Source organism: Carcharodon carcharias, chromosome 11, assembly GCF_017639515.1.
Source record: "Carcharodon carcharias isolate sCarCar2 chromosome 11, sCarCar2.pri, whole genome shotgun sequence".
NCBI lineage: Eukaryota > Metazoa > Chordata > Chondrichthyes > Lamniformes > Lamnidae > Carcharodon > Carcharodon carcharias.
Window position 1 is genome coordinate 165,354,574 of NC_054477.1, and position 13,677 is coordinate 165,368,250.

The following is a 13,677-nucleotide window of genomic DNA, read 5'->3' on the forward strand; positions in this document are numbered from 1 at the left end:
TACAGCACAGACACCCCCCCATCACCTCACAGCACAGACCCCCCCCCATCACCTCACAGCACAGACCCCCCCCCATCACCCTCACAGCACAGACCCCCCCCATCACCTCACAGCACAGACCCCCCCCCATCACCCCTCACAGCACAGACCCCCCCCCATCACCTCACAGCACAGACCCCCCCCCATCACCCCTCTCACAGCACAGACCCCCCCCCATCACCCTCTCACAGCACAGACCCCCCCCATCACCTCACAGCACAGACCCCCCCCCCCATCACCTCACAGCACAGACCCCCCCCCATCACCCTCTCAGCACAGACCGCCCCCCCATCACCTCACAGCACAGACCCCCCCCATCACCCGTCACAGCACAGACCCCCCCCCCATCACCTCACAGCACAGACCCCCCCCCCATCACCTGCACAGCACAGACCCCCCCCCATCACTCACAGCACAGACCCCCCCCCATCACCCTCACAGCACAGACCCCCCCCCATCACCTCACAGCACAGACCCCCCCCCATCACCCCTCACAGCACAGACCCCCCCCATCACCTCACAGCACAGACCCCCCCCCATCACCTCACAGCACAGACCCCCCCCCATCACCTCACAGCACAGACCCCCCCCATCACCTCACAGCACAGACCCCCCCCATCACCCCTCACACACAGACCCCCCCCCATCACCTCACAGCACAGACCCCCCCCATCACCCTCTCACAGCACAGACCCCCCCCCATCACCCCTCTACAGCACAGACTCCCACCCCATCACCTCACAGCACAGACCCCCCCCCATCACCCTCTCACAGCACAGACCCCCCCCCATCACCTCACAGCACAGACCCCCCCCCCATCACCCCTCACAGCACAGACCCCCCCCATCACCTCACAGCACAGACCCCCCCCCCATCACCTCACAGCACAGACCCCCCCCCATCACCTCACAGCACAGACCCCCCCCCATCACCCCTCACAGCACAGACCCCCCCCATCACCCTCACAGCACAGACCCCCCCCCATCACCTCACAGCACAGACCCCCCCCCATCACCTCACAGCACAGACCCCCCCCCATCACCTCACAGCACAGACCCCCCCCATCACCTCACAGCACAGACCCCCCCCCATCACCTCACAGCACAGACCCCCCCCCATCACCCTCACAGCACAGACCCTCCCCCCATCACCTCACAGCACAGACCCCCCCCCCATCACCTCACAGCACAGACCCCCCCCCCATCACCCTCACAGCACAGACCCCCCCCCATCACCTCACAGCACAGACCCCCCCCCATCACCTCACAGCACAGACCCCCCCCCATCACCTCACAGCACAGACCCCCCCCCATCACCTCACAGCACAGACCCCCCCCCATCACCTCACAGCACAGACCCCCCCCATCACATCACAGCACAGACCCCCCCCCATCACCTCACAGCACAGACCCCCCCCCATCACCTCACAGCACAGACCCCCCCCCCATCACCTCACAGCACAGACCCCCCCCCCATCACCCTCACAGCACAGACCCCCCCCCATCACCTCACAGCACAGACCCCCCCCATCACCTCACAGCACAGACCCCCCCCCATCACCCTCTCACAGCACAGACCCCCCCCCATCACCTCACAGCACAGACCCCCCCCCATCACCCTCACAGCACAGACCCCCCCCCATCACCCCTCTCACAGCACAGACCCCCCCCCATCACCTCACAGCACAGACCCCCCCCCATCACCCCTCTCACAGCACAGACCCCCCCCCATCACCTCACAGCACAGACCCCCCCCATCACCTCACAGCACAGACCCCCCCCCATCACCTCACAGCACAGGACCCCCCCCCATCACCTCACAGCACAGACCCCCCCCCATCACCTCACAGCACAGACCCCCCCCCATCACCTCACAGCACAGACCCCCCCCATCACCTCACAGCACAGACCCCCCCCCATCACCCTCACAGCACAGACCCCCCCCCATCACCTCACAGCACAGACCCCCCCCATCACCCTCACAGCACAGACCCCCCCCCATCACCTCACAGCACAGACCCCCCCCCATCACCTCACAGCACAGACCCCCCCCCATCACCCCCTCACAGCACAGACCCCCCCCCCATCACTCTCACAGCACAGACCCCCCCCCATCACCCCTCTCACAGCACAGACCCCCCCCCATCACCTCACAGCACAGACCCCCCCATCACCTCACAGCACAGACCCCCCCCCATCACCTCACAGCACAGACCCCCCCCCCATCACCTCACAGCACAGACCCCCCCCCCATCACCTCACAGCACAGACCCCCCCCCATCACCTCACAGCACAGACCCCCCCCCATCACCCTCTCACAGCACAGACCCCCCCCCATCACCTCACAGCACAGACCCCCCCCCATCACCCCTCTCACAGCACAGACCCCCCCCCATCACCTCACAGCACAGACCCCCCCCCATCACCTCTCACAGCACAGACCCCCCCCCATCACCTCACAGCACAGACCCCCCCCCATCACCTCACAGCACAGACCCCCCCCCATCACCCCTCTCACAGCACAGACCCCCCCCCATCACCTCACAGCACAGACCCCCCCCCATCACCTCACAGCACAGACCCCCCCCCATCACCTCACAGCACAGACCCCCCCCCATCACCTCACAGCACAGACCCCCCCCCATCACCTCACAGCACAGACCCCCCCCCATCACCCCTCTCACAGCACAGACCCCCCCCCATCACCCCTCTCACAGCACAGACCCCCCCCCATCACCCCTCTCACAGCACAGACCCCCCCCCCATCACCTCACAGCACAGACCCCCCCCCATCACCTCACAGCGCAGACCCCCCCCCATCACCTCACAGCACAGACCCCCCCCCATCACCCCTCTCACAGCACAGACCCCCCCCCCATCACCCCTCTCACAGCACAGACCCCCCCCCATCACCTCACAGCACAGACCCCCCCCCATCACCTCACAGCACAGAACCCCCCCCCATCACCCCTCTCACAGCACAGACCCCCCCCCATCACCTCACAGCACAGACCCCCCCCATCACCTCACAGCACAGACCCCCCCCCATCACCCCTCTCACAGCACAGACCCCCCCCCATCACCTCACAGCACAGACCCCCCCCCATCACCCCTCTCACAGCACAGACCCCCCCCCATCACCCCTCTCACAGCACAGACCCCCCCCCATCACCTCACAGCACAGACCCCCCCCCATCACCTCACAGCACAGACCCCCCCCCATCACCCCTCTCACAGCACAGACCCCCCCCCCATCACCTCACAGCACAGACCCCCCCCCAGTCACCTCACAGCACAGACCCCCCCCATCACCTCACAGCACAGGACCCCCCCCCATCACCTCACAGCACAGACCCCCCCCCATCACCTCACAGCACAGAACCCCCCCCCCATCACCTCACAGCAACAGACCCCCCCATCACCCCTCTCACAGCACAGACCCCCCCCCATCACCCCTCTCACAGCACAGACCCCCCCCCCCATCACCCCTCTCACAGCACAGACCCCCCCCATCACCTCACAGCACAGGACCCCCCCCCATCACCTCACAGCACAGACCCCCCCCCATCACCTCACAGCACAGACCCCCCCCATCACCTCACAGCACAGACCCCCCCCCCATCACCTCACAGCACAGACCCCCCCCCATCACCCTCTCACAGCACAGGACCCCACCCCCCCCCATCACCTCACAGCACAGACCCCCCCCCCATCACCCCTCTCACAGCACAGACCCCCCCCCCATCACCTCACAGCACAGACCCCCCCCCATGCACCTCACAGCACAGGACCCCCCCCCCATCACCTCACAGCACAGACCCCCCCCCATCACCTCACAGCACAGACCCCCCCCCATCACCTCACAGCACAGACCCCCCCCCATCACCTCACAGCACAGACCCCCCCCCCATCACCTCACAGCACAGACCCCCCCCCCATCACCCCTCTCACAGCACAGACCCCCCCCCATCACCCCTCTCACAGCACAGACCCCCCCCCATCACCTCACAGCACAGACCCCCCCCCATCACCCCTCTCACAGCACAGACCCCCCCCCATCACCTCACAGCACAGACCCCCCCCCCATCACCTCACAGCACAGACCCCCCCCCATCACCTCACAGCACAGACCCCCCCCCATCACCTCACAGCACAGACCCCCCCCCCATCACCTCACAGCACAGACCCCCCCCCCATCACCTCACAGCACAGACCCCCCCCCATCACCTCACAGCACAGACCCCCCCCCCATCACCTCACAGCACAGACCCCCCCCCATCACCTCACAGCACAGACCCCCCCCCATCACCTCACAGCACAGACCCCCCCCCATCACCTCACAGCACAGACCCCCCCCCATCACCCCTCACAGCACAGACCCCCCCCCATCACCTCACAGCACAGACCCCCCCCCATCACCTCACAGCACAGGACCCCCCCCCCATCACCTCACAGCACAGACCCCCCCCCATCACCCCTCACAGCACAGACCCCCCCCCATCACCTCACAGCAACAGACCCCCCCCATCACCTCACAGCACAGACCCCCCCCCATCACCTCACAGCACAGACCCCCCCCCCATCACCTCACAGCACAGACCCCCCCCATCACCCTCTCACAGCACAGACCCCCCCCCATCACCTCACAGCACAGACCCCCCCCCATCACCTCACAGCACAGACCCCCCCCCATCACCTCACAGCACAGACCCCCCCCCATCACCCCTCTCACAGCACAGACCCCCCCCCATCACCTCACAGCACAGACCCCCCCCCATCACCTCACAGCACAGACCCCCCCCCATCACCCCTCTCACAGCACAGACCCCCCCCCATCACCTCACAGCACAGACCCCCCCCCATCACCCCTCTCACAGCACAGACCCCCCCCCATCACCTCACAGCACAGACCCCCCCCCCATCACCTCACAGCACAGACCCCCCCCCCATCACCTCACAGCACAGACCCCCCCCCATCACCTCACAGCACAGACCCCCCCCATCACCTCACAGCACAGACCCCCCCCCATCACCTCACAGCACAGACCCCCCCCCATCCCCCTCTCACAGCACAGACCCCCCCCATCACCCCTCTCACAGCACAGACCCCCCCCCATCACCCCTCTCACAGCACAGACCCCCCCCATCACCCCTCTCACAGCACAGACCCCCCCCCATCACCTCACAGCACAGACCCCCCCCCATCACCTCACAGCACAGACCCCCCCCCCATCACCCCTCTCACAGCACAGACCCCCCCCCATCACCTCACAGCACAGACCCCCCCCCATCACCCCTCTCACAGCACAGACCCCCCCCATCACCTCACAGCACAGACCCCCCCCCCATCACCTCACAGCACAGACCCCCCCCCATCACCTCACAGCACAGACCCCCCCCCATCACCTCACAGCACAGACCCCCCCCCATCACCTCACAGCACAGACCCCCCCCCATCACCCCTCTCACAGCACAGAACCCCCCCCCCATCACCCCTCTCACAGCACAGACCCCCCCCATCACCCCTCTCACAGCACAGACCCCCCCCCATCACCTCACAGCACAGACCCCCCCCCATCACCCCTCTCACAGCACAGACCCCCCCCCATCACCTCACAGCACAGACCCCCCCCATCACCTCACAACACAGACCCCCCCCCATCACCTCACAGCACAGACCCCCCCCCATCACCTCACAGCACAGACCCCCCCCCATCACCTCACAGCACAGACCCCCCCCCATCACCTCACAGCACAGACCCCCCCCATCACCCCTCTCACAGCACAGACCCCCCCCCCCCCATCACCTCACAGCACAGACCCCCCCCCATCACCTCACAGCACAGACCCCCCCCCATCACCTCACAGCACAGACCCCCCCCCATCACCTCACAGCACAGACCCCCCCCATCACCTCACAGCACAGACCTTCCCCTCACTCACCCTCCCTCTGAAAGCACAGACCGCTCCCCTCCTCCTCATACAGCAAACAGCCCCCCTACTGCAAACCCCCTCCACAGCAAACACCCACTCCCCCCACAGCAAACACCCACTCCCCCCGCAGCAAACACCCACTCCCCCCGCAGCAAACACCCACTCCCCCCGCAGCAAACACCCACTCCCCCCGCAGCAAACACCCACTCCCCCCCCACAGCAAACACCCACTCCCCACTTCCCCACAGCAAACATCCTCCCCCCACTCACCCAGAACAGACGCAAGCCCCCACAGCCCACACAGAACAGACGCCCCCCCCCCCCCCACAGCCCACACAGAACAGACGCCCCCCCCCCCCCCACAGCCCACACAGAACAGACGCCCCCCCCCCCCCCACAGCCCACACAGAACAGACGCCCCCCCCCCCCCCACAGCCCACACAGAACAGACGCACCCCCCCCACTGCCCACACAGAACAGACGCCCCCCCCCCCCCCACAGCCCACACAGAACAGACGCCCCCCCCCCACAGCCCACACAGCACAGACGCCCCCCCCCCCCCACAGCCCACACAGCACAGACGCCCCTCCCCCCACTGCCCACACAGAACAGACGCCCCTCCCCCCACTGCCCACACAGCACAGACGCCCACCCCCCCACTGCCCACACAGCACAGACGCCCCTCCCCCCACTGCCCACACAGAACAGACGCCCCTCCCCCCACTGCCCACACAGCACAGACGCCCCCCCCCCACTGCCCACACAGAACAGACGCCCCTCCCCCACTGCCCACACAGCACAGACGCCCCCCCCCCCACTGCCCACACAGAACAGACGCCCCTCCCCCACTGCCCACACAGAACAGATGCCCCCCCCCACTGCCCACACAGAACAGACGCCCACCCCACAGCCCACACAGAACAGACGCCCCTCCCCCCACTGCCCACACAGCACAGACGCCCCCCCCTCCCCACTGCCCACACAGAACAGACGCCCCCCCCCCCACTGCCCACACAGAACAGACGCCCCCCCCCCACTGCCCACACAGAACAGACGCCCCCCCCCCCACTGCCCACACAGAACAGATGCCCCCCCCCACAGCCCACACAGAACAGATGCCCCCCCCCACTGCCCACACAGAACAGATGCCCCCCCCACAGCCCACACAGAACAGATGCCCCCCCCCACAGCCCACACAGAACAGACGCCCCCCCCCACAGCCCACACAGAACAGACGCCCCCCCCTCCCCACAGCCCACACAGAACAGACGCCCCCCCCCACAGCCCACACAGAACAGACGCTCCCCCCCCACTGCCCACACAGAACAGACGCCCCCCCCCACAGCCCACACAGAACAGACGCCCCTCCCCCCACAGCCCACACAGAACAGACGCCCCCCCCCACAGCCCACACAGAACAGACGCCCCTCCCCCCACTGCCCACACAGAACAGACGCCCCCCCCCCCCACTGCCCACACAGAACAGACGCCCACCCCCCCACTGCCCACACAGAACAGACACCCCCCCCCCACTGCCCACACAGAACAGACGCCCCCCCCCCACAGCCCACACAGAACAGACGCCCCCCCCCCACTGCCCACACAGAACAGACGCCCCTCCCCCCACTGCCCACACAGAACAGACGCCCCTCCCCCCACTGCCCACACAGAACAGACGCCCCCCCCCCCCACTGCCCACACATAACAGACGCCCCCCCCCCACTGCCCACACAGAACAGACGCCCCCCCCCCACTGCCCACACAGAACAGACGCCCCTCCCCCCACTGCCCACACAGAACAGACACCCCCCCCCCCACTGCCCACACAGAACAGACGCCCCTCCCCCCACTGCCCACACAGAACAGACGCCCCTCCCCCCACTGCCCACACAGAACAGACACCCCCCCCCACTGCCCACACAGAACAGACGCCCCCCCCCACTGCCCACACAGAACAGACGCCCCCCCCCACTGCCCACACAGAACAGACGCCCCCCCCCCCACTGCCCACACAGAACAGACGCCCCCCCCCCACTGCCCACACAGAACAGACGCCCCCCCCCCCCCCCCACTGCCCACACAGAACAGACGCCCCCCCCCCCACTGCCCACACAGAACAGACCCTTCAGCACCTCGCAAAACACAGAACCTTCACTTCCCCCATGGCACGGGGTTCACTGATGTCCTTTAGGAAATCTGCCAGCCTCCCTGGTCTGGCCTACATGTGATTCCAGATCCACAGTAATGTGGTTGACTCTTAATAGCTTAATTAAATGGCCTAGCAAGCCATTCGGTTGTATCAAACCGCTACAAATGAAACCGGACGGACCACCCGGCATTGACCTAAGCACCGGAAACGACAATGACAAACCCAGCCCTGTCGACCCTGCAAAGTCCTCCTTACTAACACCTGGGGGCTTCTACCTGACATACTCAAAACTCTCAGACTCATACCATGATCATGTCCCAGACACCACCGTCGCCATCCCTAGGTATGTCCTGTGCTACTGGCAATACAGGCCCAGCAGAGGTAAGGCCCAGTGGTGCATCGTCAGGAGGGAGTTGCCCTAGGAGTCCTCAGTATCGACCCTGGACCCCGTGAAGTCTCATGGCATCAGGTCAAACATGTGCAAGGAAACCTGCTGATTACCACTCATCACCCCCACTCAGCTGATGAATCAGTGCTCCTCCATGTTGAACATCACTTGCAGGAAGCACTGAGGGTGGCAAGGGCGCAGAATGTACTCTGGGTGGGGGACTTCAATGTCCATCACCAAGAGTGGCTCGGTAGCACCACTACTGACCAAGCTGGTCAAGTCCTTAAGGACATAGCTGCTAGAATGGGTCTGCAGCAGGTATTGAGGGAAGCAGCAAGAGGGAAAAACATACTTGACCTCATCCTCACCAACCTGCCTACCGCAGATGCATCTGTCCATGACAGTATCGGTAGGAGTCTTTATAGAGACGAAGTCCCATCTTCATGTTAAGGATACCCTCCATCATGCTGTGTGGCACTACCACTGTGCTAAATTGGAATAGATTTGAACAAAGCTAGCAACTCAAGACTGGGCATCCATGAGGTGCTGTGAGCCATCAGCAGCAGCAGAATTGTACTCAAACACAATCTGTAACCTCATGGCCCGGCATATCCCCCACTCTACCATTACCATCAAGCCAGGGGATCAACCCTGGTTCAATGAAGAGTGCAGAGGGCATGCCAGGAGCTGCACCAGGCACACCTAAAAATGAGGTGGCACACAGGACTACTTGCTTGCCAAACAGCCTAAGCAGCAAGTGATAGACAGAGCCAAGTGATTCCACAACCAACGGACCAGATCTAAGCTCTGCAGTCCTGCCACATCCAGTCGTGAACGATGGTGGACAATTAAACAACTCACTGCAAGAGGAGGGTCCACAAATATCCCCATCCTCAATGATGAAGGAGCCCAGCACATCAGTGCAAAAGATAAGGCTGAAACATTCACAACAATCTTCAGACTGAAGTTGCCAGTGGATGATCCATCTTGGCCTCCTCCAGAGGTCCCCAGCATCACAGATGCCAGTCTTCAGCCAATTCGATTCACTCCACCCGATATCAAGAAATGGTTGAAGGCACTGGATATTGCAAAGACTATGGGCCCTGACAATATTCCAACAATAGCACTGAAGACTTGTGCTCCACAACCTGCCATGCTCCTAGCCAAGCTGTTCCAGTACAGCTACAACACTGGCATCTACCCGGCTACGTGGAAAATTGCCCAGGTATGTCCTGTACACAAAAAGCAGGACAAATCCAACCCGGCCAATTACCAGCCCGTCAGTCTACTCTCAATCGTCAGTAAAGTAATGGAAGGGGTCATCAACAGTGCTATCAAGCGGCACTTGGCTTAGCAATAACCTGCTCACTTACGCTCAGTTTGGGTTCTGCCAGGGTCACTCAAACTGCTGATCTCATTACAGCCTTGGTTCAAACATAGACAAAAGAGCTGAACTCCCAAGGTGAGGTGAGAGTGACTGTCCTTGACATCAAGGCAGCATTTGACTGAATGTGGCATCAAGGAGCCCTGGCAAAACTGGAGTCAATGGGAACCGGGGAAAAACTCTCCCCTGGTTGGAGTCATAACCAGCACAAAGGAAGATGGTTGTGGTTGTTGGAGGTCAATCATCTCAGCTCCAGGACATCACTGCATGAGTTCCTCAAGGTAGTGTCCTCGGCCCAACCATCTTCAGCTGCTTCATCAATGATCTTCCTTCCACCATAAAGTCAGAAGTGGGGATGTTCGCTGATGATTGCACAATGTTCAGCACCATTTGCAACTCCTCAGGTACTGAAGCAGTCCATGTCTAAATGCAGCAAGACCTGGACAACATCCAGGGTTGGGCTGGCAATTGCCAAATAACAATCGCACAGACATGTGTCAGACGATGATTTTCTCCAACAAGAGAGAATCAAACCATCACCCCTTGATACTCAATGGCATTACCATTGTTGAATCTCCCATTATCAACATCCTGGGGGTAACCATTGACCAGAAACTGAACTGGACTAGCCAAAAAATACTGTGGCTACAAGAGCAAGTCAGAGGCTGGGAATCCCACGGCAAATAACTTACCTCCTGACTCTCCAAAGCCTGTCCACTATCTACAAGGCACAAGTCAGGAGTGTGATGGAATACTCTAAACTTGCCTGGATGAGTCCCACAACTCTCAAGAAGCTTGACACCATCCAGGACAAAGCAGCCCCACTTGATTGGCACCACATCCACAAACATTCACTCCCTCCACCACCGACACACAGTAGCAGCAGTGTGTGTACCATCTACAAGATGCACTGCAGGAACTCACCGAGGCTCTGAGACAGCACCTTCCAAACCCATCACCACTACCATCTAGAAGGACAAGAGTAGCAGATAGATGGGAACACCACCACCTGGAAGTTCCCCTCCAAGACACTCACCATCCTGACTTGGAAATATATCGCCGTTCCTTCACTGTCGCTGGGTCAAAATCCTGGAACTCCCTCCCTAACAGCACTGTGGGTGTTCCTATACCACATGGACTGCAGCGGCTCAAGAAGGCAGCTCACCACCACCTTCTCAAGGGCAGTTAGGGATGGGCAATAAATACTGGCCCAGCCAGCGACTCCCACATCCAGCAAAATGAATAAAAAAAGGTGATTAAATCAACCAACCTGCCCCAATTCTTCATTCAGGTCCGATGTGTTCACTATTGGCCCTTCACAAATTTCATCATCAAACATGTCCTCATCCCAGGAAATAAAATAGGAGCCAAGAAATTTTTGCATTTCCACAGTGACGTACATGGAGACCGGAATGATATAATTGAAAAGGACCATAAAGGCCAGAAAGTCCGTGAACGATGACAGGAACTAGAAAAGAGCAAAAAGGAAACTTGGAAACATGAGATTGCTCCTCTCAATAAATTAGGCAAAAATACATTTTTTAAAAAGTATAGTTCTGCAGCTTATCAACAGATACATTAATGGGTTGGATTTTATGTCCCCCCACTGCCCAGTGATCTGAAAGTGAGGTCCTGTTAAATCCAGCAGCTGGCAGGTTACCATTCATCAGCTGGTGGCTGGCAGGGGGGGGCAGAGTCTCTCCTCAATGGGCCCACTGAACCCATGGGAGGGCCCCCCAAGGTGTTATGTCCCCCCAACCCAAGTTAGCCTCTCTATGTGGCTTCTCAAACCGCAAACCCTCCGCCAATTGCCAGGCCAGCCGGCTTGGCACCCATTGAAACCCCCAAACACTTTGGAAATTGTGGTCCATACCTCATCCCCTCAAGCCCTAAGTGCAGTACTGGCAGAAGCCATGGCTCCCCCCCGGCACTGCCAGTACTGATTGGCTGCTGGGCATCTGATTAACCCCTTGGTAAGCCATTGGTTATGGGCCTGTTTATATCGTCTATCATCTGCTGCTTTTGCTGTACAGGCAAGTTGTAGCTTCACTTGGATGATGCTGATTCCAAGATAAGGAGAATGTTGCAGGTGATTCACACTCGACACTTCTGGCAGAAGCAGTGGTGACGGAGGTGGAGGGGGAGGAGTGGGAGTGACGGGGGTAGAGGTGGAGGGGGAGCGGGAGTGACGGGGTGGAGGGGGAGGGGGAGCGGGAGTGACGGGGTGGAGGGGGAGGGGGAGCGGGAGTGACGGGGTGGAGGGGGAGGGGGAGCGGGAGTGACGGGGTGGAGGGGGAGGGGGAGCGGGAGTGACGGGGTGGAGGGGGAGGGGGAGCGGGAGTGACGGGGTGGAGGGGGAGGGGGAGCGGGAGTGACGGGGTGGAGGGGGAGGGGGAGGGGGAGTGACGGGGTGGAGGGGGAGGGGGAGCGGGAGTGACGGGGTGGAGGGGGAGGGGGAGGGGGAGTGACGGGGGTAGAGGTGGAGGGGGAGCGGGAGTGACGGGGTGGAGGGGGAGGGGGAGTGACATGGGGGGAGGGGGAGGGGGAGTGACGGGGTGGAGGGGGAGTGACGGGGTGGAGGGGGAGGGGGAGGGGGAGTGACAGGGATTGAGGGGGAGGGGGAGTGACGGGGTGGAGGGGGAGGGGGAGGGGGAGTGACGGGGTGGAGGTGGAGGGGGAGTGACGGGGATTGAGGGGGAGGGGGAGGGGGAGTGACGGGGTGGAGGGGGAGGGGGAGGGGGAGTGACGGGGTGGAGGGGGAGGGGGAGGGGGAGTGACGGGGTGGAGGGGGAGGGGGAGGGGGAGTGACGGGGTGGAGGTGGAGGGGGAGTGACGGGGATTGAGGGGGAGGGGGAGGGGGAGTGATGGGGGTGGAGGGGGAGGGGGAGGGGGAGTGACGGGGTGGAGGGGGAGGGGGAGGGGGAGTGACGGGGTGGAGGTGGAGGGGGAGTGACGGGGATTGAGGGGGAGGGGGAGGGGGAGTGATGGGGGTGGAGGGGGAGGGGGAGGGGGAGTGACGGGGTGGAGGGGGAGGGGGAGGGGGAGTGACGGGGTGGAGGGGGAGGGGGAGGGGGAGTGACGGGGTGGAGGGGGAGGGGGAGGGGGAGTGACGGGGTGGAGGTGGAGGGGGAGGGGGAGGGGGAGTGATGGGGGTGGAGGGGGAGGGGGAGGGGGAGTGACGGGGATTGAGGGGGAGGGGGAGGGGGAGTGATGGGGATTGAGGTGGAGGGGGAGTGACAGGGATTGAGGTGGAGGGGGAGTGACGGGGTGGAGGGGGAGGGGGAGTGACGGGATGGAGGGGGAGGGGGAGTGACGGGGATGGAGGGGGAGGGGGAGTGACGGGGATTGAGGGGGAGGGGGAGTGACAGGGTGGAAGGGGAGGGGGAGTGACAGGGTGGAAGGGGAGGGGGAGTGACAGGGATTGAGGGGGAGGGGGAGTGACGGGGTGGAGGGGGAGGGGGAGTGACAGGGATTGAGGGGGAGGGGGAGTGACGGGGTGGAGGGGGAGGGGGAGTGACAGGGATTGAGGGGGAGGGGGAGTGACAGGGATTGAGGGGGAGGGGGAGTGACGGGGTGGAGGGGGAGGGGGAGTGACGGGGATGGAGGGGGAGGGGGAGTGACAGGGATTGAGGGGGAGGGGGAGTGACGGGGTGGAGGGGGAGGGGGAGTGACAGGGATTGAGGGGGAGGGGGAGTGACGGGGATGGAGGGGGAGGGGGAGTGACAGGGATTGAGGGGGAGGGGGAGTGACGGGGTGGAGGGGGAGGGGGAGTGACAGGGATTGA

At 63.0% G+C, this 13,677-nt stretch overlaps 1 protein-coding gene across 5 annotated transcripts in view; it reads right to left on the reverse strand.

Annotated features, from left to right (window-relative positions):
- Positions 1 to 13,677, reverse strand: part of atp11a (ATPase phospholipid transporting 11A) — a 375,081-nt gene that overhangs the window by 226,171 nt on the left and 135,233 nt on the right. For all 5 annotated transcript variants that reach the window (XM_041199613.1, XM_041199614.1, XM_041199610.1 and 2 more), the window contains one exon: positions 11,164 to 11,361. In XM_041199613.1, coding sequence (XP_041055547.1) covers positions 11,164 to 11,361 — 198 coding nt within the window. The remainder of the gene's footprint in view (positions 1 to 11,163; positions 11,362 to 13,677) is intronic.